At 40.5% G+C, this 27,264-nt stretch overlaps 1 protein-coding gene across 3 annotated transcripts in view; it reads right to left on the reverse strand.

Annotated features, from left to right (window-relative positions):
• Positions 1-17,442, reverse strand: part of SAMD3 (sterile alpha motif domain containing 3) — a 56,981-nt gene extending 39,539 nt beyond the window's left edge. The window contains exons 1-4 of one of the 3 annotated variants that reach the window (XM_030316318.1): positions 17,352-17,442; positions 16,993-17,092; positions 16,133-16,322; positions 12,674-12,781 (exon numbers count right to left, since the gene is read on the reverse strand). In XM_030316318.1, the coding sequence (XP_030172178.1) occupies positions 12,674-12,781; positions 16,133-16,322; positions 16,993-17,071 (377 nt within the window). In that variant the 5' untranslated portion in view covers positions 17,072-17,092; positions 17,352-17,442. The other 2 variants (XM_032593244.1, XM_032593243.1) reach the window with 2 other exon arrangements.
• Positions 17,443-27,264: the final 9,822 nt, after the last annotated feature.

Raw genomic sequence — 27,264 nt, forward strand, 5'->3', positions numbered from 1 at the left:
TTTCATTGTATCGCTTTCTCTTAGCAACTCAGACTTAATACTTCACTGTCTTTTTCATCTTAATTCTTTACATCTGGGTATCATGAAAATTTCCCTATATCTTATCTCTTGTATTTGCCTACTTCTCTCCATTGTTCATGTTACTACATTTACCCAGGCATTCAAATGTGGGCTACTTCAGCAATTGACCAGCAGAGTTCTGCTTCTGGAATGGCCTAATTAGCTCACACGGAACCAGCTATCCCTCGAATAATAACTATTAGCACTAGACAAAATACAAAAGCAAATAAACAAGCAAACAAAAATGAATTGAAAACACTGGCAAGTAGAAAAAAAAAAAAACAGGCAGATTCTGAAGAGGAGTCTACACTTGGAAAAAAAAAAGAAGACATGGAATGAATTTCCTTTTTATGACTTTTGGCCTGAAAGCAGCCCTCAGGCAGTGCTGCTAAAACTCTAAGAGCAAACCCACCATCTTTCTGGACTGCTGAATTAGTGGGCAGAGTTTGGGCAACCTCATCTCTGGAAAGGGAGAGGAGAGTCTCAGAAAGGAAACATCTAATGAGAGGGAACTACAAATTCTGTGTCTAAATGGTCCAAATCTCTGGCTGATCTGGAACCACACATGTGCATAACTCCATTGCAAATAAGAGAACTAAACTTGGATTTGAGCCGATCCCCAAGAGACAGTTTTAAATGTGAGCCCAACAAATTTTGTTGTTTTGCTAAAACAAACTAACCAACAATCAACACTCTTCAGGTGAATAAGCCAGAATCAAGAGTCTCCACACTGTAACATTCACAATGTCTAGGATATAATCCAAAATTATGTGACATAAACAAAGTCCCAGAAAAGTGTGACTCATTTTCAAGAGTAAATGCAACTAACAGAGTATGATGTTGAGATAATCCAGATGTTGATGAGGACTTTAAAATAGCTAGCATAACAATGTTCAGTGACTTAGAGGAAAATGTGCTTGAATGATTTAAATGGTAGGACATTTTAGCAGTGAAATAGAAATTATTAAAAAGAACCAAACAGAAATTTTAGGAGAGAAAATTACAAAATTTGAAATAAAAAAAATGTACTAGCCAGGATTAACAGTAGAATGGAGGTTATATATTATATACTCTATATAGAGTGAGCTTGAAGGCAGAACAGTTGAAATAATCCAGTCCAAAAAACATAAGGAGAAAATAGATTGAAAAAAAATAGGGTAATAGTTCACTTTTTAAATTCCATGTTGCCATATTTTATCCCCTTAGAGAGTCATAAAACCTTCTCCTTTTGACCTTCTATCTAATTTTACATAAACACTGATATCGTCATGTCAATCTGTAGAAGAGCCAGAAAGAGCTGGCTAATGACTTCCAAGTGCTCTCTGACCCAAGACATAACCCAGGTACCCAGTACATTAAACCAGTCTTGATTGACACGGTAACTATGCCCAAGAAAAAGAAGCAACTCAGGTTCTAGGCCCCTGGATCCTGGTCTGATTGAATGACCATATCAAACTATGCCAATTCATACCTGTCTATCTGAGGTCAGGACACCTTAAGAAAGCTGTCAATGAGGCTATTCAAAAGTAACATCTCTCTGTAGCTTGCCAGGCTCCCGGGTTCCTATGGAGAAGCCCTTCCTAGGACTCAGTTGCCCTGCCATGATAATAAAGCGGATACCCAGGACTACTGTCTCTAGAGAGAAGACAAACAAGATGTATAAACACAAAACAGAGCTGGACAAGAAACATATTGCATGGACAGTGGACTATTGCTGGCCTCCTATGTTTGTCCTAATCATATAACAAATTTTGCCTTAATTTGAGGAACACTTGGGCTACCACTTCAACTGTTATCTTTTGGAGCAGTTTATTCTGAAGAAACACTCACTGGTTACCTGTCTTTGTTTCTATGACTGGAATCTACAGAGGAGCTCAGCTGTCTCTGGGTTTACGTGATCTGATAACTGTATATCAAGTGATGTGATCTGATAACTGCACATCACGTATAAGCCACATGCAGTCCAAACACTAAAGAATCCAACATTTCTAGGGACTATTCCCAATGTGTTAAGGAATTTAAAAAAACCTCAGGTATTGAAAGATTGCTGGGATTAGACAGAAACCACTGTGGAAGTTTCACTGCAAATCTACAAGTCCCATAGTTTAAAGACCAAGTGTATGGGAAAGCTGAAACTTTGCCTGCGATACTGACTGTACTAGATGTTTTGCCTTTTGTGATTCATCATGTGAACTTCACCCTTTTCCCAGTTGTTATAGGCATGATAATCTTCCTTTTTCCTTACAAGGTAACCCACATGTTGAGTGACATGGGTGATTCAGGATTCTCCTGTCCCTAGCCATCATGTACTATGCATTGAACACGGTAGATAGGCCATCAGGGACCCAATGTGCTGTGTTTATCTCTTCGACCAAGAGCATCTCCAGTATCTGGTCTTGCTGAGAATAGTCCTATTTCTAAGGGCAGCCTGAGGCGGGCCTATTCTTAAATTATCAGCCCTGTGGGTTCCTGGAACTCTCCAAGAAGAGGAAAATAACTATGATTTATTAACATATTTGAATGTAAAAAATGTATGTTTGGAAGGAAAAACCTGGAACTATTCCCTGCAATAAAAACCCCATTTAGAGCCATTGAGTGTTGGCAGTTATTTTATCCCCATGAAAGCAGACACTTGCTTTAGGGAGACTGTAAACTCTTGAACCTCCAGACCAAAAAGTGTCAGCATTTCTTTGTGAATTAAAACATCTTAAGAGTCCAAAGCTTTTGTTTCCAATTTAGTGGACTCTCATATTTAAAGAAATTTTCCCATTCTCCCTTATCTCCACAAATAAAGCAGGTGATAAGGTTTTTAGATTCTATAAACAACAACAACAAAAAAAAATTCATGGTGTGTAACTTCTTAACATCCCAAATTTGAATTCATCATACTTAATACTTAGGACAATTCATAACATGGTCCAATTTTGTGCTATCTTATTATCAGCTATTATCCAATGTGAATTCTCAGACCCAGCCAAAAATCAAGCCTTCTATATCTGCAGAACACCCTATACATGTATCAGTAGTTGCTTCTCTCACCCAGAAATCCCTAAGCTTTCCTCATACTCCTAGGCTCATCTTAAGCACTTCTGGTGAACTCTCCTCCATTCTCCTGGCTCTCAGGCGGTCTCCCTTATCTGAATCCCCCACATGGCCTCGTCCAATGTTGGCCCCATGGGTACTCAACTAAGTCTTGCCTCCTCATCTGTTTTGATTTCCCTATGAATTTGCTGACTGGAACAGTTTGTAACAAAAATGTAAAAGATTTAGGAACATTTGAAAGACATATAAAATATTAAATGTAATATTTTATGACAGATAAAGACGGTCTTTAGTTCCATACACTTTTGTTTTCACACATAAAATCGCCATCTTTCCAGAAGGAGAGTTCTGTTATATTAAAAACAGCCCCCCTACCTCAAAGGAACCATTGACTAGCAAGGCATCAAGCCAATGTGCCAGCAAAAAGAAGTGCCACATCACTAAGTCCTTATGTTTGAGATATGCAAACCAGTGGGACCCAAATGCTAGAGAGGCAGATCTGGGATTGGAGTGGAGTCTTCTGTATGCACAAAAGGTATCCAAGAATTAGACTGGCTGGGGAGAATTGCAAAATGATCAATGTCTTCTCCCCACCCCCCCAGTAAAGCCTCCCAAAAAGGAACTTTCTCAGTGTCTCACCAAGCTTCAGCTGCATCCCATGTGGCTTCGCTACAGAACCAGGGGCAGACTTCCCATCACACTCATCTGAATCCTGGTTGACTTTTGGAGCCATAGTCATTTCATGTATCATCCCTGCTATCTTAAACTTCAGAGAACAAATGGCACCTTTCTCCAGGAGCAACTATTTAGAGATAATCTACTACTTCAGGGACTGTGATGCTTTTCTAATTTTATAAAATAGTATAGATTTCTGGTCCTCCAGAAAAAAGAACCAAGGACAACTGGATCATGTGGCTGTGAAGAATGGCCATTCAGGCCAAAGGGCTTGGTCTTCATATCTGAAGTAGCACAGGGGTAGTACTGCCATCATGGGAAGATAAAGTTGTGACAATTGCAATGCTTTCCAGGGACTGGACTGAAAGATTGTGTCCCACAAACCATTTTATTTTGAGATCTCATTTTCATTTTCTTCTTCTCCTCACCCAAACTTACAGACTTTATCCACTGAGAATGGTATAGATTGGCAAGCCCAGTGTTACATGATCAACTCTGAAACTAAATGCATGTAACCACAGCAACATCTAAAAGCTTAAATGTTTTTGGAACATAGAAGAGGGAGGAAGCTATAGCAGCTTAGATATCTGTTTAAAGAAACTGCTATCACTTTAGCCTAGAAAAGAAAAGGATGTTACAATATATATCTTCAAAATAATGATCAAACTTGACCTAACTACAAGTTAAACAGAAATATTGCTCTGTGTTCTATGCCAGTACTCTAGCAATTGCCTGCTTTACTTTACCTAGGCAAGACTTTCCACTGCTAAGAACACAAGATGAACAAAAAGTTTGGCAAAACTCTCTAAAGAGGCACATGCCAATGAGCAAAGTGAGACGCCACCTCTGAAAACAGTGAACAGTGTCACTGCAAGACATACATGGACTGTGACGGAAATGTTCTTTTGTTGCCGGAAATGATGGTACCTACCACTAATTCAGAAAAAGCTTGCTCCACACTCTCAGAATTTTGATGTTTGCTTTTAATTTATGTTTTATAGTGGCAGGCTTTCACATCTGCCATTTAATCCGTGAGTCTTCCAGAAGAATTTAGTTTCTGAAGTGCATGTGTGAACACATACTCAGATACAAAAAGGGGGTAGAGATGTGAATGGCATCAGGCACGTGCTGTAGTGTAGACACACTCCTCTTAAATTCTCCCTGTCTTTGGCTGCCAGTGTGAGTGTCAAAGACCCAGGAGCCTTTGGGGCCTTGACTAATCACAAAAAGAAGCCAATATAAATAATTATTTTACGTCTTCCTATTATCCAATTCCTCTTGGTATTGGCAGCCCTACAAAAATCCAGGAACTTCTAGCTTATACTTTCCATATTTATGCTTACTAGCATGATAGTCACAAAAACCATAAATAGGTCATAAATAGGTCATGCGTGAGTCCCTTTTTCATTTTTGTTCCTCTTTCATACATAAGCAAAATTAATGAGACATTACCTACTTAGTTGTTGCAAAGTGGTTCAGTACTACTATTTTGTAGTTTAGAAGTGTCAAAATATTATCACTTAGGATTGAGTGGATCCAGGGCAGCTTTTTAAAAAAATCCACCTTCATACGACTAGACTTTTGGATCTGGACCTCCCAGAGAACAATATATGTCATGTCCTTAGAGCATCTTTTTTTGGAGTGGGGGGGGTGCGGTGTGCAGAGTATTGTGCAAATTTCACTTCTCAAATCTGATCAGAGTGCTTGTTTCATGTGCCTCTTGGGCAAGACCTTTAGTGACTTGGTCTTCTCTCAGCAGCCCTGTTCACCTGCTCATCTAGCCTGGGGTTGGCCAATTCCTCTACTATGGAGCTTCATAAAGATCACAGTTTTACATTTGTAAGGATTTAGGCAACCTGATTTGTCACTGTCACAGTAGTTCAGGGCATTCAGTGGCTCACTGAGGAATGTAGACAATTCTGAACAAAGATAGTGAGTCCCTCTCTTTGACAGGCTGTGTTATTGAACTGGCGTTCAGGCTCACTCCCATCAGGTGTGTACTTCCATGTAATGTTAATATGTAAAGTAGTAAGAAGAAGCTCTGGACTTATCTATTTTTCTTCACTCCATTGAATTCTATTGAATAAACTGTTAAGTATCTCCTTCACAATGCAATTCTGCCATAATTTGGATATGGCACCACCATTATTTCAGGCTCTGAAATACAAGGAAAAACTTACCACCTAGCAAGACTCTTCCCTCCACCTGCATTAATTAATCAAGTCCTCTTGATTTTCTATTTAAATATCATTTTCTCTATTACCACTGTCTTAGTTTGGACCGTCACCATCTCTTGCTTAAACTTCACCCTAGCATCTTCCTTCTCTCATGCTTCTCCAGTCCCTTCTCTACATCACTGCCTCAATACATGATGAAACACCCCTGTAATCCATAGCAGTAGTTTTCAATTCTCATTACATATTAGAATTGGGTGTGTAACTTTAAAAAATACTGATGTACAGGTCCCACCCTGTCTTTGTTTGGGCTGCTGTCACAAATTAGACTGGGCGGCTTAAACAACAAACATTTATGTCTCCCAGCTCAGGAGGCTGGAATTGTGAGATCAGGGTGCTGGCACAGCTCGGTTCTTGGTGATTTCCCTTTTCCTGGTTTACAGAAGGCAGTCTTCTTGTGCCCACATGGTGGAAGGAGAGCCAGCAAGTTCTCTGGCCTCTTCTTACAAGAGCACTAATCCCATCCATGAGATGGGATTCACCTTCATGACCTAACTACCTCCCAAAGCCCCACTTCCAAATACTATCACATTGGGATTGGAGTTTCAGCATATGAAATGTGGGGGGACACAAACATTTAGCCTATTGTACATCACCAGAAATTCTTCTTTTTTTTTTCTTTTTTTAGAGAGAGACAGAGCAAGCAGGGGAGGGGCAGAGACAAAGGAGAGAGAGAATCCCAAGCAGACTCTGTGCTGTCAGCATGAAGCCCAAATGGGGCTTGAACTCACCAACTGTAAAATGATGACCTAAGCTGAAACTAAGAGTCAGACGCTTAGCCTACTGAGCCACGTAGGCGCCCCAAATCGTCACCAGAAATTCTTGTTGGTCTAGTGCTTTGCTACTCAAGAGTGGCTCTTCACACTGGCATTCCCTGGAAACTTATTGGAAATGCTGACTCTCAGGCCCCACTCCTGACCTATTAAATCAGAATCTGCATTTTAACAAAACGCCCAGGTGATTTTCAAGTACAGAAGAGCTTGAGAAGCACTGGTCTAGGGTGCTGATATATTTTGCTTAAATCTTGCAGGTGAACCTAATATACAGTTGCTCTGCTCATGGACACAGCCCAGAACCTCCTGACCTCTTGAATGGCACCTCTTACCATCTCCACCAACTCCATTGTCTCCACTGCTACCTCTCACTGTCCAAAACTACCGACTCCACAGAAGTCCCTATACGATTTCAGGTGTTTGTACCTTGGTGCATGCTGTTTGCTTTGCTCTGAATGTCCTTTTCCTTTCCTGTCCTATTTTGCTTTAGATAAGTTTCTAGTCAGCGTCCAAAATCCCCACAGAGGGCTTCTCCATACTCACTTCCCTGGAAGTCCCATTTCTCCCTCTTTTGTGCTATTTCTGTACCCTGTGAATTTCTACTTCTCCATCCCTTTCCCAATATTGCAGTTATTAGCTTCCATATCTCTTGCCTACTAGACTCGGAGGTCCCCTAGGTAAGGACTAAATTGCCCTCCACCTCACTCACCCACAGTCTACCTAACACCTAGCTCATGATGTATATTCAGTAACTTTTGGACTGAACAAAGAGGGAAAAAAGATTAGAACTCAAGCTTACTTTAGCTCTCTAAAGACTTCATATTAGATTTAATGGGAATGCGCAGGAGTCGGAGAATTATTTATCAATGTGACAGCCCAATTTCCCCTGATTCTGTAGTTCTTATTTGGCTGGGCCCACAGATATCCTCCACTGATATCTAGCTTAGATAGTTCTAGCTTAGTGAGCCAGTATCCCTCGCTTCATTTGAGTCTCTGCTCCAGCATCACCTGGTCAAAGTCAAAAGACTTCCCTGAAAGTGCTGAGATAGAACGTTCCTGAATACACGCGTGCACACACACACGCACACACACTCACGCCACTCACTCTCTATCTACCCCTCCCTTTCCTTTGTATGATTGGTCTCCATAGCACTTAAATATATTATAATGTAGTGTCACATTTTTTTTTTTTTTTTTTTTTACTTTTCTTCTCCATTAGACTGTGGGATAGGAGGTTTGGTCTGCTTTGTTCACTACTGTATCCTCAGTGCCTAAACAAAGTACCTGGCACAGAAATATTTACATATGAAATGAACGCTGGCTTAGCTAAGAAATCTTTAAGTCCGTATTTCCTAAGGTGTTTTTTTGTAATATTAACAGATGTTGCACGGAGAAAGAATTCTGGGTCAAACAAAGTGAAATGAGTTTTCTGTCTATAGGACTCCTCATAGCATTTACTGTCTCAGTGCACTGTGGGAGTCTCCGATTAAGGACTAAAGTTAGAATGTAATACAAAGCACAGATGCTTTAGGTACAGATTCTATACACCTTGTGGTGGGAGATGGTGCAATCCTGCATTTCCCTCTGACGGGTCCTTGCTCCACTGACGTGGGACAATTTATCACCTGTTGTCTTTGGTGCGCTTCATTGAACCTCCTTTTTTTTTGTGCACTGGATAAGAGGCACATATGACCGTGGTGTCCTTATCTGAGCTGAATGATAGAGCCGACGGACGACACATCAAGTGTGGACCCACTGCCATTTGCTTTACTGAGCTTAGGCAGATGGGTAAGATCACTGAGCATTTCCAAGGAAATGTAGACCAAGGAAAAAAATCATTAAGATGATTTTTAAATACACTTGAAACCATGACTAATTTATAATTATGACCTAAGGGAGAAGCAAAACATCTGCACACATATGCTTAAAGTTTAAGCAAAGTGTTTTTAAAGTAACATTTAAGACACCTCTACCTCTTTATTTGATTTCATGCCTTATTAAGTACTAAAAGGGAAGCAATTGTACAAATGAAAAACAAAGGACGGCATTGAAAAAAAAATCTCTTTCCAAAGGGTCACGAGCACATCTAAGATGGATCCTCATAATCCTTTCCTTACATCAAAGACGCGAATTTAAGCAATTCAGGAAAGAGCGTGGTATCACCTATCACCAGAAAAACCTGCACAACGTCACCGCACCCTAGTGTTTCCCTGGGACACACACATCTCTAGTAGAGACTTAGCCAAGGTCAGGTAAACAGCTTGACTCTGGAGCCTTCTTTTTCTTCTTGTTTGCAAATAATCTGAGTGGAAAGCACGTGTTCATGGAAAAAATATCACAAGAACGACAGCCACCTTGTACGGTGTGTTAATAGATGCCAGGTAATTGAATATGTTATCCCATTTGGACCTCACGAACTACACATGCAGGTGGATGTTCCCACCCTCTGTTGTGCTGAGACCACCTGGCAAACAAGTGGAGGCAGGATTCCAGAGCAGGTGCATGCCCAAAGTGGGCACTTGTTCCACTGTCCCTCCCTGTCTCTTAAAAGCACGTGGCTTCACGAAAGCCTTCGAGCCAAACAATGTAAGCTTTCTAGCCTGTTATGTGTAAGTGGCTTATAAACTCCTGGAGTTGAGCCCTGTGAAAAAGTCAGCATATTTAGTATGAATTGTATCAACAGATCGCAAAGGAAATTGACGTTATTCAAACATTTATCCTGCCCCACGAAGATACACTCAGTCTTTCACTGGATCATACACACACTCAGTTCAATTTAAAAACTCCTACGTAGACTCTGCGTGCCAAGGACTGTGCCAGCGCTGTTTATAACGACAAATAAGGCATGGTCTTTGCCCAGAAGGTGCTTTCAGTCTAATGAGCGAATAAAGACTTTAAAGCAACCAGTTCCGTTAACTACTTTTAAAAGTCAAGCAAGAGACACGTAGAGGATACTACACAGATGCAGGGCTCTTTGCCCGGCCTGGAATAACAAAATGGAAGGTTCTTCTAAAAGAGGGATTTTGAGCAGAATCTTCAAAGATGAGCAGGTAGGGAAGGGAAGGGAACAGCACAGCCTGATACAAAAGCCATGCAACAGCCCTTAATCAACCCCTGTTGAATGAATAGCATGCTAGGCAGATGGGCAGGAGGAAGGGATCAAGGGTGGCTCCCTTGATACGGAGCTGGATGATGGAGCCCCTGTCTGAGATAGGCTGTGGGAAGGGAGAAAATCTGTGCCATGCCAGGCACGGCTCTAGATAAAGGGCAGAACTGGAGTGAAAATATTTAAAGTAGGTACATTGTCTTTAATCTCTCTCCACCCACAACACAACTGATTGCCCAAGAGGAGACAGCTGATCCATGCTGGACCCCTTAGTTTCCCTTCCCTGGGCACCGAACTAAGCAACACTGAAAGACTGAATCAGTTGACTAGGATAACCTGAGCTGTTTTCAGGGAGAATTTAATGTGGAGCCAGTGCTATGGCAAGGTACTCATACGCCAGCCAGTCTGCACACGGCAGAGCAGCCATGAGTGGTAGGATAAATCCACCCTCCTAGGGCGAAGGAGAAGCAAGGGAATGAGGCAGACAAGGAAAGCAGAACAGAGACAGAGATGGCCATCGCATGGCTCCGTGAGTGCAAGGACAGCTTCCTCCAGGCCCAGAGAATTTACATGTTTTGCCTTTGTGTGTTGTGAAATGTTTTCATTACAATAAACTCCCCTTGTCTTACGTTAGCTTGAGTGGCTTTGTGTCTCTTGCACTCAAATACATACTAAGGCAGGGGACACGAGTTCATTTTTTGAACATGTGTAACTCTGAGGTGCTTGTGGATAGTGAGGGGCAGTCACATAGCTTAGGAAACACTTACTGATTACAGAGAAAGGTCTAGGAATATTGGCTCTGGTTTCCAAACCCTCCTATTTGTTTCCATTTCTCAGCCAGGTCTTTTTCTCCCCCTTGCCAAGTTCTATGAAGAATGAGAATTACCATGAGGCCCAGCAAGTTTTCCTTTGACCAACCGTGTGAAAAAAATGGCAATAATCATCGTGCCCTGCAGGTATCACAGAACCATTATGAGGATGAAATGTCACGAGAAGGCCTAGAAAAAGAGAAAAGACCTACAGAACCCATAAAAGGTTGTGTCCTCACCCCCCACTGGCAGCAAGCAGGGAGAGAAAAGTCCGATGGCAAGTGGCAATACCACCTGGAACAGTGCTCCCGGAGCGGTGATAGTGCTACACTGAGTATTTCCCATGTGTTTCCACTGTGCTCAGCACTTGGCAGGCTTTATCCATGGTTAGATGATGGTTCTCACAGAAGTACCATGAAGAAAGTATTATTGTTATTATTCCCATCGTGCAGATTTGGATACTGATTCACCGTGGTACTAGGGTCGCACTACTGGGTCTAATCATCTCTCCTCTTCTCCCTACTCACACCTGAACAGTTATAGAAGGGACTGCTGCTGCTTTTGGGAGCTAAAGCTAACGGAAAGAGTAGTTGAGAACTCATGGCTTATTCCATACACCCAGAGCCACATCAAAGGAAAGCCCTTGAAATCAACAAGCACCCATGAGCAGAAAGCAGGAGAATGAAGCCACCTTTAAAATGGCTTTACATCTTCTGAACCATAGGAAGACCATCGGGACTAAGTCTCACCTAGGTCATTGCCTTCCACCTTCTTGTTCACCACCCCAGACAGGAGGCGATGGGCCCTAACGCTGAGAGATCTTCAGGAGCTGGGGTCTCTGTGCCCAGGGATGGGACGCAAGGTTGAAGACAGTGAAGAAGAAAGAGGACAGAGAGGGCACCCCAGATCCGAGGCCCATTTTGCAAGCGCTCCTGATCAAAGGTGCAGCTTTTTCCTGCCTTTGAGGAATTACTGGGACCGGGCGCCTGAGGTCTGAGGCTGCAGCCCTTCGTCCCCTGAGGTCCTGTCCTGATGGCCCTAGATCCTGCCTGAGGTGAGAATAGCATATTAGGGAAAACTCTCCAGAAGCCTCTTGACTTCTCTAAATCTCAGTTTTATTGATTTACAAAAAAGAGAGACTAACGACCACCCTGCAAGACTGCTGTGGACTAAAGAAGTTAGTAATGTAAAAGTTTTGTGAAACCTATAAAGGGCCACACCCCGGCTTGATTATTGCCTGATTATTCTCCTACGCAAGTTGACATCTTCTCCCTTCAATGACAGTACATTTAAAGGAAAACATTTGCTGGTCGGTGGCTGAAAACCATATGCATCACGACTAGTGCATGAACCACATAGACCAGGAACCGGAAATGCTGTATAAGCTATCATGACTTTTGCACCACATCTTACCTGCAACTGCCCCCAGAACTTTGTCTGATTCTCATATTCCTGGGTCTAGTTCTTTAGGTCTATAGGTTCCCTTTGTTCCAACGTAGCCCACATATTGAAATACACTACCACATAAAATCCAACGTAGGAATATAAGGAAGTGTTTACCAAAGCAGTGTCTCCATCAAGAGCAGTAAAGTTAAAAACAACCACAACTACAAAATTCAGAGCCAAAACAAAGACTCCACAAAAGGCATATGCTAGAGGACACGACTCACTAAATAAATTCCGTTTTCGTGGCTTTTGCCAATCACCCCAGTTTATGACAGAGAAATCTTCTTTCTCCTTAACATGTACTTGAAAGATGCTTGGTATCATCTCAAAACTTCACTTTTTCAATATAAAGCTCATAAATTTTCATCGTCACCTTTTACCAAATCTCTTCATCACTTGATAAAAGATTCCCTTGCAGCAAAACAAAAAGTTTCCGCTTTCGAAATACATCGAAACAGATGAAATCTCAAAATATAAAGACAAATATTATCATTTGGCTTTAAAATGTTTAGAAGTCAGCAACCCCACCTCTGTTTCAGTACTCTTTGGTCAATTAGTCCATTATCAAGGTTTTCAGCTGGATAGAAAGATGGTGTGTGCTTCCCACGGTTGGCTGGGCTAGAGGACTGTTCATCCCTGTCACCAAGAAAGAAGAGTTGGGTTAGGAGCTGTTCAACGGGAGCCACAACCACTGGATCTCATGGCAGCTCGGAGGGTAGAAGACAGCCCATAACGACACCATAATCTGTGTCCACCTCCAAGCTCCACGTTAGGGGTATGACTAAGAGAACGGAAAAAAATAAAAAATAAAAGTAACACGGGAGCACTGGAGTCATCTCACGCAGTGGTTCATAGGTGCCAGGAGGTAGGCTGACACCACTTCCCAGTGCTTTTCTCGCCAACTGGTCATATTTATAAATGGTCTTACGGCAATCTAGTCCTCTTTGAAATGATGGCGATAACTGAACATATCCTTATGGGTTAATATCCTTAGCCTGCAAAAAAAAAAAAAGTGATTAACTCCATCCGATTGCTTCTCCGCTCTCTGCCATTTTGGGAGATCGTGTATTATCTGTGAAATGTAACACCTTTCAAACCACAGTCCACTAACTCCCTCACTTTATGGGTGATACAACTGAAGCCCAGAAGGAGAAGAAAGCTGCTCACCACCACAAGCTACTGCATAGCAGAGCCGGGAGCTGAGCTCGGTTTTCGTACTTTCCGGCGGCCTGTGATTCTTCTACCAGCTCCAATAAGAACAACAACCAAAGAGCAACTGTAAATACTCCTACCTAGTACATATTCCTATGATTTGCTCACATCTAAATAGGATGCCAAATATCCTTTCCAGATGTGGCCTACAAATACTTTTCAAAATATACTAGACAACCATTAGCCACTAAAAGAAATCTGCACTCACATCGAAACCCATCTGCAATCTCCAATATAGAATGCCACTATAGACTCTTTAGAAGGAGTCTTAAGCATTATTCATTCTGCCCACTTCATTTTGCAGTTGAATCTAAAAAAAACCAAGCATATTTATAGCAGCACTCTCAACAATAGCCAAATTATGGGAAGAGCCTAAATGTCCATCAAATGATGAATGGATAAAGAAATTGTGGTTTATATACACAATGGAATACTACGTGGCAATGAGAAAGAATGAAATCTGGCCTTTTGTAGGCACATGGATGGAACTGGAAAGAGTGTTATGCTAAGTGAAATAAGTCATACAGAGAGAGACAGATACCATATGTTTTCACTCTTATGTGGATCCTGAGAAACTTAACAGAAGACTATGAGGGAGGGGAAGGAAAAAAAAGTTAGAGAGGGAGGGAGCCAAACTATAAGAGACTCTTAAAAACTGAGAACAAACTGAGGGTTGATGGGGGGTGGGGGTGGGTGGGTGATGGGTACTGAGGACGGCACCTGTTGGGATGAGCACTGGGTGTTGTATGGAAACCAATTTGACAATAAATTTCATATTAAAAAAAATCTTTACTCCAAAAAAGTAAAAATTAAAATTAAAAAAGCCAAGCAAATCTCCAAGTTTAGAGGAGTAGCTATCATCAGAAGAGAGGTTTGAAATCAAGTGTTTTGATACCCAGCTTTAGGGTTCTTTCTACTGCACCAAGTTCCTTTCTTTATTTAGCACTTCCTGAAAGGGTTTAATTAAATAGCATATTCTCATGCCACTCTTCATTATCATGATTCCCATGTGATAATACATTTGTCAAATGACAACATATTTGACAATAACCAAATATAGCCAATAAGCGTTTAACCAAATATAACCAATAACCCCACCAGCAACTGTGGTTTTGTACCAGATTAATTTAACCAATCCTTAAAGTGAATAAGCTACTTCCTGGGTAGAGTGAAAGCCCCCACTCAAAAATCCCTGGACTACCAGTGTTCCAAGTCTTGGCAATATTTGAAACTGGCTTCCTTAACCAGGTTAACAAAGAAATGAGACTATTTGAAGGAGGAAAGATTTTCTCAAAGCTTAGGTTACAACCAACATCAGTGAATTAACATGAAGTTAGGTACTGAATTACTTTTCGCAACCTACAGAAGAAGCAACAGGAGTATCAACATTTAACTTAATGCAAGGCAGTGGTAGAACCAGGAATTAAGCCCAGATTTCCTGGAAGTCCTGCTAGTTCTCATTTACTAGAGAACACTGTAAACTGATTTGCAGTGGAAACAAGGCTGTCTGTTTTCTTCCAAGCTGTGCCTAAAGCAATATCAAGATTCCAGTCAACTGAAGGGAACTTCCAGTGCAAAAGTCCAACTCATCCAAGAATGCTTGGAATTACTTTGAGAGCTGTTTGAGGTTCACACCCACGCTTTGCTGGAAAGGAATAGAAGCATACAATGGGAACTTCATCAAAAGTCACATATTGATGAGTGTGATTTTACATAGATATGTCAAAAGAACGTTTAAGAGAAATCCTTCAAATAAATCAGATGGTAGAATCTTCAGGCTGATCGTGGACCATTCCTTCAAGACTACCTTTTCCCCTCCATGTTCCAAATAACCAAATATTCTAGAAATAAAATTACTTAGGCCACGTCTCCCTAACATTGTATTCCCTATCAAAGAACAAGACAGGAATACATATTATTATAGATACGATCTGAAAAACTAAAGACATAGAATGGTATTCATCAACATCATAATCTTCTGTTAAAAATTAATGAATAATTATTTAATACTAGAAACTGCAAAAAGTCTCAAAATATGGGGGAAAAAAAACAAGTCAGAATGCTTGAAATGATCCTGGGGCGTAGATTTGTAAAGTGAACATCTTAATTTTGTAATTCCTGCTATCATTCCTTTTCACTGCATTAGTCAGTGATAAAAACAAACAAACAAACAAACAAACAAACAAAACCATCCCTGAACCTCAAAGGCACCACAATTTTTTCTACATGATTTTTGTGGGATGTGATCTTAGCATTTAGCATTCTAGGGAGAAATTAGAAAACTCATTGTGGCAAGAGTCTTTAGCAAATTATACCATGCAAGCCTCTAGAGGAGATTATAAATTAGTCACTATAAGAAATCCTTGCAAATAAATAAATACATAAATAAATAAACAAGTTTGGGGAAAAGCAAAGGAACAGTAAGAGATACCTTTCCCCAAACCTGATTTTAAGACCCAAGCTTCAGGAGTCCATTCGCACTCCTGCTGTATGGACACTTCAACCACCTGCTACAGAGCCTTCTGTATAGGAACGCCCGGTTTACAGGACTTCCCTAACAACTGGAGTCAGTGTTTAAAAGCGGCGCATTAAAAAAAAAAAAAAAATGTATCTTGACTCATAAAACTTTGCGAAAGTGTCCCTAATGCAGATATTAGAAATACTGTACACACCATCTAGCTGAAAATGGTCCCAGTTTTCAGAGTTTTAAACCCCAAACGTTGTGCTTGGGGAAAGCACAGCCTCAACACGAAGGTCATTCAGGACCAGACTTACGGTGAGACAGCTTTTGCTCGCTGGAGAGGGGCTGTTTCTCTAGGGCTTCCAGGGGGCTCCAGTCTTTGACTCTTCTGCTTATATTTTTTAATTAAATCCATCAGAACAGCCTGGTGCCCAATTTTCTTTACCAGTTGCTGAACCATCCGATCATTAAGTGCTAGAAGAGCAGCCCCACTTATTTCTTCCTCTGGGAGAAAGAAAAAAAATGTTTCTGCACGCTTGCCTGGTAAAGCGTTGTAATAACACACAGCACTCTGAACAAGCAAAATTGTATCTGGGGTTAAAAGGATCCTCTAAACCTGTCCTCTGAAGTTACAATATTATCTCTATTTTTACAAAGATAGAACACTGATACCGCATCATTCCCAGTTGCTCTCTGCTCCTAGGAAAGTCTCAGAACATGGAGTCGCAATAACACTTTTTACTTCCACATTAAGGCCTGCCCCTTCCAATTTCTCTGCAACAGGCATTGTTTTTATAAGGAAAAAAAAAATCTTTCAGAGAATCATTCTTACTAGTACCACCCAGGCAATATCCAAAACTTGTAAATCCCACACCAAACAGAACACATGCTGCATTAAAGATACAAGCAATTGCCAAATGCATACATCAAATATGTATTTTAACTCTTAATTCTTTGTTTTATTTGAGCTCTTTTTGAAATACTACATTCTCCTCTGGATGCTAGGTCAAATGCAAACTCTACCACGGTCAGTAGAAAAAGGAAAATTCCCTACTGCAAGGACTCCACACCCCCATTCACATGCATTAGGCAACGAGAGTAATTAGCAGTTAAGAGAGGACACTCAATATTTAGGCTGCTGTGTTAAGATTTTTTCAAAGTGTAAACAACTCACCTTGAAACCTACGAACTAGCTCTCCTAAGTTTTTCTCCACCAACCAACTGCAGACCTGATCAACTGACCAAGTTTCCATTGCTGTGTCCTGTAAATACACCTGTAGAATAAAAGGTCAGAGAAGGATTCTTCAGTTTTTCTCTCTGATTGTTGTTCTTTTATTTTTATTTTGTTTTCCAATCAGCTCTCTAATCTCAGCTCCTCCCTCTGCCAGACTCTTAAACTCTCAATACTAAGCTTCTTGAAAATTACTCTTTTCCGAATACACATCTAAAAGTTACTAATAAAACAAATACTCTCTTAAAAAAATGAGACTGGTTTGAACCTATTTCCTAGTCTCATTTCTCAAATTTCTTCACCTTCTCCTACTTTTTTTCCACAGGCATCCCTCAGCTTTACTAACAGACAGCCAAAGCCGTACAATGGTACCCAATCCTGTACCATTAACACCCAGGTTTCTTCACAAAGAAAAGAAAGGTGTGAAATTCACCACTACTAGGCTCATCAGGAAGTGGTTGACATTTACAAAAGGGGTGGGCAGGGGAGGCAGGGAGGAAGGGAGGAAGGATCAGATAAAAGCCTGACAAGATTCTTAGTAAACCAAGATTGTTTAACCCCTTGATGTTCCCAGCTAGGAAAGAGAGCTAGCTTGTAGTGTTTCTGAGGACTTTGTTTTAGCAGGAGGAGGAAGTAGAAGCCAGATTTCTCAGAAGAATCTGAGTGTTTCTTTCCTTCCTTCCATTAATACTCTTCTATATTCTATTCAGTGCTAGAACTTTATGGTTGGTTAGATAACTAGGAAAAATGAGCACATTGATTGAAAACTTAAAAAAAAAATTGTGTCGGGCAAATTCAAAGTGAGAAAATAACTAAGTGCGTTCATAATCAGAAATGAGTGTGTGCATACAAAGTTTGCAAGTTATGTTCCTTTACTGTTCAGTTATTTTTACAGGCCACTATTCTTCTGCAACTGCTTAGGAACCTCATAAAAGTATAGCAATTTCAATAATCTTTAAAATTTCTCTTAGCAGCTCATTCCCTGTGTTTTATAATTCAATCCAAATTATTTTAAATGCACTGGGGAGGAACTGAAAAAACTTAAAACTTTTCATCTTTTAACATTACTTCCTATTTTAACTCTTGATCTAAATGAGGTAGGTGTTCAGTAAGACCCTGGCTCTTCTATAAAGACAGGACAAAGCTTCTCTTAGAGAAATTGGAGCCTTAAGGAAAGATAGAAATTTTTATTAGATCATGCATGTAAATTTTATCGCTAGAAGTTCTCAAAATTGTTATTATTGTATTTTTCATGTTTGTGCATTTGAATCAGTTATAATTTCCAACATCGCAGTTAGCATGGTGGAAAGGGAAAACACGTTTACCTTTCATACTCCGCACAATCTGAAAAGGTAACAGCCTTCAAAATCCATTTCCTAGAAGACAAGTCCACTACAAAGTAATAAGCATTCACAAACACCGAGCTGCAAAGCCGAAAACAAGGGTTAAATATAGAAGGATGTCTTGCTGAATTACAGCAGTGGATTTAATTTGCTAAGACAACAGTAGCCACAAAGCTCCTCCCCTAGGCTAAGCAGCACTAGCTCGGTGTGAAAAGTCATTATTTGCGAGACTCTGGTGTAAATTAAAAATCACACCTTCTTGTCACACTTCTGACTTCCTTGTGAAGAGTAAGACTTAAAAAAAAAATAGAAAAGGAAAGGAAAAAACCCACAATTCTCTAAACTCCGAGATTAAAAGGTATGCCAAGCAGAAGGCACTGTCCATTGATGGCTATCAATGGAAAAAAAAAAAGGAAAATAAACTAAGTACTTGGAAATCTTCTCATATGTGTAAATTCCCCGATATTTACCTAATTCTACCTCTGGGAAAAACAAAACAGTTCTCAAATTATAATCTCTTACGTACATCCTCAGATTAAAGTATAGTTTTTGATCATTAGTTTTTCTAAATATTTAAGAAAATAATATCTCTTTGGCAACAATGTAACATCTTTAAGTAGCAACCTTGCAACTTCCTCTCACATAAACAATGGATGTATTATTTATGATCTTAGACATCATAAGGGAATAGAAGATACGTCAAATGAGAAAATATGTATCCAGCCGCTTAACTGCGTATCCAGCAGTTTCAGAAACATCTGAAAAAATTTCATAATGTGAGGCAAGTGTTATCACTAAATATCTTAAGGCACGATAATAAAGAAAGAGTAAGACAACATTATGTGTGAGTACTCTGGTCAAACTATTTTCATTATTCGATTAGATTATACTTTAATAAAATAAATTTCCATTAAATATTACAGGATCACATCTAATTAAAGCCAGGAAGAGGTAAGCTAAAGCAACCTAAGGGCAAGTTTTATTTAATAAATTCGTTAAAGCTCCAGAGGAAGATAGTGCAAACTGCCGTGAATGTGGTGGTCAAGAGTGATGTGGCATATAACAGCATCAACCACAAATAAGCACTTTTAAAGAAAATATGAAAACGTTTCATTTTTCTTGCCGTTTGCACTCTTCCTTTTATTTTCCCAGAGGCCCAGAGCTGAGGCAATAAAAAGATTTTTTGAATTTTTTTTAAGGTTTATTTATTTATTTTGTGTGTGTGAGAGACAGAGCACGCATGAGCTGGGGAGGGGCAGAGAAAAAGGGAGAGAGAGAATCCCAAACAGGCTTGGAGCGGTCAGCACTGACCCTGATGCGGGCTCCATCCCACGAATTGTGAGATCATGAGCTGAGCCGCGATCAAGAGTTAGACGCTTAAACGACTGAGCCACCCAGGTGCCCCCATAAAAGGATTTTTAAAAGCTTTGCCGGTGGCCTAAGTCCTCTCCTGGATCAACATCTCATACTGCTCTGGCAAAGAACATCTCTTACTGTGGCTGTACTTGAAGGAACAAGCCATTTAGCAAAAAATCAGATCCCATTCATGAAAAAGAAGGAAGGTGGAGGAACAAAAACAGGTATATGGCAGTCACCTGGGGCAGTGTCCAGGCAACTCCGTCAGTGGAGCCTTGCCATGGCATGAAGAAATGACACCACTGAACTCCAGTGAAGCAGAACGTCTCATCCACTCTGTGCCATTGTTCATTCCAGCCATCACCAGACCGGAAGGTATGAAAACTGGAATAGTCAACTGGAATACATGGCCTGCCTTAGTCATCAAAATGGTTACTGCCTAGGGAGCTCAGAGCAGGGTGAATGGTGATAAAGAAGTTAGAAGCCCCACCAAGCACAAGAACATAAGACGGGTCTGTAAGCAGGATAGAATCGAGAGCCAATTATGATAGTGCCACGAAAAGCATTATAGGCTAGATTTCCCCACTCTCTGGAAATGGATTGAATGAATCTTAATTTGGAATCTGAACAAAAAGTACAGTTTAGATGGTGAAGGAGGCAGAGAAGGTGGAATCAACAGAATACACTACAAGTAAATAGCCAAAACAAGTCATGTCTTGGGACCTGTGAGTGGACAACACATGGAAAGAAATAATAGCAGACAAGGTCTGAAAGATCACTGGAGAGCTGGGAATACTGAGTTCTCAGTTTACAGGTATACTTAAGCTTGAGGAAGCCATTGACTTGGTTGTATATTCCTGAACCAAAAGCAAGAGCCAGACGCTTAACCGACTAATTCACCCAGGCGCCCCTCCAGTACTGTGCTTCTACATTTATTGTAATTTTATAGGAATTTTGAATATCGGGAATGCGAACCTTTTGCCAAGAATTTCTATCTCTTTTTGCCCACTTGTCCTTCCAGATAAACACTAGTACCATAGTTAAGTAAACACATATGACAGTGTTTGAACATTGATTGGAATTCATAAATTAATTCTGGAAGAACTGACATCTTCAGACTAGCCAGTGCTTTCAGTTACAAGGTAACAGCTTCTGTTACAAGTTAACAGCCAGAGCTCACAGTTTGCATCGCTAGCAAGAACCCAGAAGATCACAGTCTGTGTTGCTGACCCATTAGCTCTGACAGTCAACTAGGCAGAAGCAAGGATAAACCATAAATTTGACCCAAAGACCAAAAGACCTGGGTGTTTGTGACTCAAAAGTCCCCAAAGTGTGGGGATTCTGACTTATTGCTATGTTTTCATCAGTTTGATTAACCTCCCAGATAAATTGCTCCTAGTTAAATAATTAAATATAAAATTTAAATAAAATAGAATTATAATAATCTAAAGTAGGATTATAAAATAAAAATAAAAAATAGATTTGGCTACCAAAAAGTAAAAATGTTATGTATACATATATAATATATAATTATAAGGAATATAATGTTTTTATAGAAGTGTCGAATCACTAAATTGTACACCAATATTACACTGTATGTTAACCAACTGAAATTTAAATAAAAACATTTAAAAAAAGTTAAATACGCCAATACAAAATAGGAATGGGCAACTAATGGGAAAAATTTTAAATAATTAAAAACCTAAAAATACTCAACATTCTTACAATAAAAATGATTAAGTTTAATTTTAATTTACTCTACTGGAAAAGGTAAAAATTAAGAAAAAAATAGATTAGCAAGAGTGTGAGATCTAACTTTCTCATACATATTGCTCAGGGAAGTATAAATTGCTACAACTAATTCTGTTGTATTATTCCCATTTTACAGATGAAACTGCCGAAGTCATTTATAGACGTAATCTCTAGAAGTAATTCGCCTTAAAGTCCCATAGCTTGTAAATGGAAAGAGTGGCTTTGAATCCCAATTTCTCCAACCTTAAGGCTACTAAGATAAATAAAAAATCATCAAAATACTCCTACATTTTGACCCCAAAATAACATTTCTAAGAATTTACCCTGAGGACATTACCAGAAAAGAGGACAAAAATGGGCACCCTGGCAATAGCGAGAATAGCAAAGAAATTGGACATACTAAGTTTCCAGAAATAGGATTGACTACTGAATTATGGTAACTTGTATTTAAAATGGGATACTATGCAGTCATTAAAGATCATGTTTTAGAGAAATAGCAATACAGAGAAAGTCATGAAATATAATTAAGTGAATTTAAGTTTATAATACAATGTAAGATATATAAGTATATAATATCATATATAAATTATAATATAATTTATAATAATATAATACTAGGAACTATGAAGTAAAAATATAACTAAATATACAGGTAGCTCAAAGACTGGGAAAATGTGTACCAAAACGTAAAAGTGGTTTAATGCATTTTGTTTTCTAATTTATGACTCTCAACATTTTCTCAATGAAGAATTTTTCTTTTATTTTCAGGAGAGTTAGGGTTTTAAAAATAAAAGGTAAAAAACGATATACCCATGTAAGTCTGTATGTAAGTGTATGTGCACAGTGACATCTCCTTGAATATGTTTAATTCCTTATTAACATTTTTGTAACTCCTAGAAGAAATTATACTGATCAGAAAAACACTTGCCATAGCAAGTTTCAGGCAGAGATGATAACACACAGAGTAGAATTTAGGTGTTGATTCAAAAGTCAAGGACTCAAAGCTTTGTGTCTAAGAAAGCCCTCACGGGTGGGGGAGGAGCGTGGGTGGCTCAGTGGGTTAAGCGTGGGACTTCTGCTCAGGTCAAGACCTCACTGGTTGTGGGTTCAGCCCTGCTCCAGGCTCTGCGGCTGAGTCTGGAGCCTGCTTCCGATTGTGCCTCCATCTCTCTGCCCCGCCCCCTCTCAATCTCTGTCTCGCTCTCTCTTAAATATATATAAACATTAAAAATAAATGAATAAATAAGTAAATAAAAATGCAAAGTCCTCGTGGGTTGGGGCTTTTGTTTTCTTGGTAAGTACATTCTGGAAGGAAAATGCACAAACCTTTATTGAGCATAGACACTGGCGTAGTGAACTATTTATTACATAGTTCAATGTGCATGTGATAGCACAGGTGAGAATTGCTTGTTTTGCAGTTCTGAATGAGGGCAAGGTCTTCTGTTACTAAAGTATTGTGGTTATTAGACTGTTCCTTCAGAGCCACTCATCTGTTAGAGCACATGACAGCGAATTATAGCACCCTCCCTTAAGGCTCAGCTTGTGGGTCCAGCTGGGCTGTGTTCAACTGTGACACAGAGTATCAGTCTGACTTTGGAGACTCTGGCAGGAAAAGACACAAAGGTGGTGGATCTTCTTAATGCAGTGGAACTCAAACCACGCACGGGACTTGTGGGGATGAGAAAGCCAAGGGACCCTGTAGTTCTCCTACAAGATCGGTATCGAGTGGCAAATGTTCCTCCTTCTGTCAGCCCTGGGTTTTTCTGAAGACAAGGCAGGGATGTTCAAACTTTTCATTCATACAAAGCTAGTCTTTTGTGGGGGGGGGATAATTGTTTCCATCTTTTATTTTAATTTTTTTAAAATTTATATCCAAATTAGTTAGCATATAGTGCAACAATGATTTCAGGAGTAGATTCCTTAGTGCCCCTTACCCATTTAGTCCATTCGCTCTCTCACAACCCCTCCAGGAGCCCTCTGTTCGTTCTCCATATTTAAGAGTCTCTTATGTTTTGTCCCCCTCCCTGTTTTTATATTATTTTTGCTTCCCTTCCCTTATGTTCATCTGTTCTGTGTCTTAAAGTCCTCATACGAGTGAAGTGATATGATATTTGTCTTTCTCTGACTAATTTTGCTTAGCATAATACCCTCCAGTTCCATCCACGTAGTTGCAAATGGCAAGATTTCATTCTTTTTGATTGCCAAGTAATATTCCAATGTATATATATATATATATATATATATATATATATATATATACCACATCTTCTTTATCCATTCATCCATTGATGGACATTTGGGCTCTTTCCATACTTTGGCTATTGTTGATAGTCCTGCTATACACATTGTGGTGCATGTGTCCCTTTGAAACAGCTCTCCTATATCCCTGAGAATCTTCTTCCTTTTTAAGTCTGGATAATATTCCTTTGTATGTTTATATGGCATTTTGTTTATCCATCCACTTGTTGGACATTTGGGTTGTTCCCACCTTTTGACTGTTGTAAATCATGCCAATATTAACATGATTGTACAAATATCTGTTCAGATCCCTGCTTTAATAAGCTGATTTTCATGGTTATAGAAGTCAGAGAAATTATTCAACAAACTCAGATTTCCTGCTACATCATCAGTAGACATGGGGAGTTTAAATGGATCTTCCAGATCTGGCAAAATCCTTTCATTTCCTTGATGAGAGAAAGAGAGCCTTAGAAATGCTAAGTGACTTGCCCAAGGACACACAGCTAATTGAATGAGAATGCACTTTTCACTGGGCTCAGTAAAGTATTGAATGATACTGGCCTATAAGACACCTTCATCCTAATAGAGACTAGAAGCCCTTGCATGATGACAACAGTCTTTTCATCTTTGCATTCCCTGTGCTGAGTGTTAGTGACACATAGCAGGACCTCAAAGGTTATTGAGCAAATATCCCAATTCAGAGACACATGTATAATACACATGTGAATATGCTTTGAGGGGAATTGTATACACGTTGTGTACTGAGGGGCAGATGACTATCTTTAATTTTTTTTTTAACGTTTATTCATTTTTGAGAGACAGAGAGAGACAGAGCATGAGTGGGGAAGGAGCAGAGAGAGGGAGACACAGAATCCGAAGCAGGCTCCAGGCCCTGAGCTGTCAGCACAGAGCTCGACGTGGGGCTTGAGCTCACGAACAGCGAGATCATGACCTGAGCCGAAGTCGGATGCTCAACTGACCGAGCCACCCAGGCGCCCCAGGGGCGGATGACTATCTTAATCCAGACTTGCCCAACCCCAGTGGGCACACTGGTTGCCTCCCACCCACTGACAGGTGATAAGAACTACATCCCTCCCTATGGTGTGCTAGAACCTCTTCTAGGTAACAGAGGCTTTAGGTGGTTTTGTTTACTTAGGCTGTTGTGCACATGCGTGTGCGCGCGCACACACACACACACACACACACACACACATTTCTCTGCATGCTGTAATGTGAAAAGTTTGAGAAGCAAAGGGCCGGGATAGCAAGATGGCTCTTGGGGGAACCAGGACGGGATGGGTGCAAGGGTCCAGTGGTTACCTCTGGCTGAATGCTCATCTCTGAGGAGCTTAAAATAATAAACCAGTGGCCAACTTCCATGACAGTCCGATTAAATGAGAATTTCTGGAAGGGGGATCACAGGCATCAGTATTTTTTTAAGTTCCCCCGTAATTGCGATGTGCTTCAGGGCTGAGAAGGGACAGTATAAAGCGAGGCAGACAGAACCAACATCCAGAAGCAAGGAAGGACTGCCGTGGAAGCGTCTCCTTTTTGAGGCTCCTCTTGGCTGGAGGCAGTCAGTTCAAGGGAGGCTCTCCTGGAGGCCTGCCAATGGGAGGTGTGAGCCGGCAGTACTCAGCAGAGTATTCCCATATGTGTCTGGGACTGTTCCTCCTCATTGCCACCCCTTTCCCAAGTAGACTCTGGGCTTGTTGTCACTGGGGAGAAACAGCAGCGCAGAAACCAGAAAGGAGTGTGGTGTTTCTGGTTATTATAAACACAAGGCCGTGCTCCACGGTCCTCCTTGGGCCTAGAGAGAGTATCCGGGTAAGACATGAAGGCAGGAGGACTTTTTCAGGCTAGAGAGAGGGTCTTCCAAGGAGGTAGCTGTGCCTTCCCAATAGCACCTCTGGGAGACAGCAACACCTGAGATAGCAATGCTATGCTGTGATCGGCACAGATGGGAACCTGGGAGGCTAAGGTCAAGTTTCCTGTGCTTAAGCACAGCCCAGATGTAGTAGTGAGCCTCTGGACCCAAGGACCGTGTCAACAAGACAGTGGATATTTTGATGGAAAACTGTGTGTCCAATAACCAAACGCCAGATGTCACCTCTCTCCCACCATCCAACCTTAGTACTTTAGCAATGCCCCTGTCGTGGAATCGATTACAGAGCCCTAGGGAATAAGAGTGGGGGAAATTTAGGAAGAACTGAGCTTGCTTATCTTTCTCCTTACTCTTGTGGAACAGGGACTCAGAGACTGATATATAACTGCTATGAAAAAATGACAAATTGATATATGACACTGTTGATTTATTGGACTGAGATTTATACCTAGTGTGGACACTATTTAAAAAATTAATTAAGTTCTAGGTGTTAAGAGAGACCAGGGGTGGCAGAACATGAGTTCAGTGCACCATGGCATCATGTTATGGTTCTGCTATGACATTCATCACAGAGAAATATGACTGATTATAAACCTGGGCTTTCTCCACTATAACGTCTTTGAGGCTAGGGACTGTATCTTATCCAACTTTATAGTTCTAGCACTCACTACTATGCCTGGCACAGACCAAGCCATCAATCAATGATGAGTACATGAAGAGCTCCTTATGGCCAAATTCATAGCTAGTAAACTGCCTAGCTGGTACACTGCATAGCTCTTTATGAGTAAATGAATTGCGTAGCTGGTAGGGGAGGCGTTCAAAGCAAAAGAGTCAGCAAACCTCAGCACAGTGACAGTGTTAATGGCTATCAAACAGATTTACTGTAGACTCTGAAATGGAGGCAAGTTTCATACTTGGAGAAGTTCTTTTTTTCTACTTGTGATTCATCAGACAAGTACCTGCTTGTACAAATGCTATCGTGTCATTGTGTTTAAGAAGTGAAGTCTAAAATAAAGACTCGATGGTATGGTATTCTTGCGCACGTAGTATAAGCTGTGATCTCAAGAGATCCTGAGAGCCTAAATGCTGAAGCTGTTCCTTTGAGCCCGTCAGGAGAACACTATTATATTGACACTCTTTGCACTTAGAGCATTTGTGTCACAACCCAGAGGACTTTCTGGTGGGAACATTCAGTAGGCTGGAACCAAGCAGGGACAGGGGACAAGGGACAGGGAGACTGTTGGGCTGTCCTACTCGTGCCCAGGATGCGGCATTTGCTGAGCTTACAGCTTGGAGAGATGTCTGCCTCTTGTTTGTTTGCACACCTGGGGGACCCTGCCTGCTTGAGGGAGGATGGCTCCCCCACAAATGTTTGCTGAATAAATTCAATGAACAAACAAGTTCAGTCCTGGTTAAGGAAGTCTTGTTACCATCTTGTGGTCAAGATAAAGAAATATGGATTAGGTACTAAGATAGGAATATTTAAAATTGGTTGAATAATCAAACCTGAAAAATTCTGGTAAGAACTTGGGGGGGGCCAGATCTTCAGTGTCTCACTTCTCAATTCAGCCCATACTCATGATCCATTCAAGAGCGTTATCAGTGACTTAGATAAGAAAATAAAGATTTCAAAGACTTCAA

This window comes from Lynx canadensis, chromosome B2 (genome assembly GCF_007474595.2).
Source record: "Lynx canadensis isolate LIC74 chromosome B2, mLynCan4.pri.v2, whole genome shotgun sequence".
Taxonomy (NCBI): Eukaryota; Metazoa; Chordata; class Mammalia; order Carnivora; family Felidae; genus Lynx; species Lynx canadensis.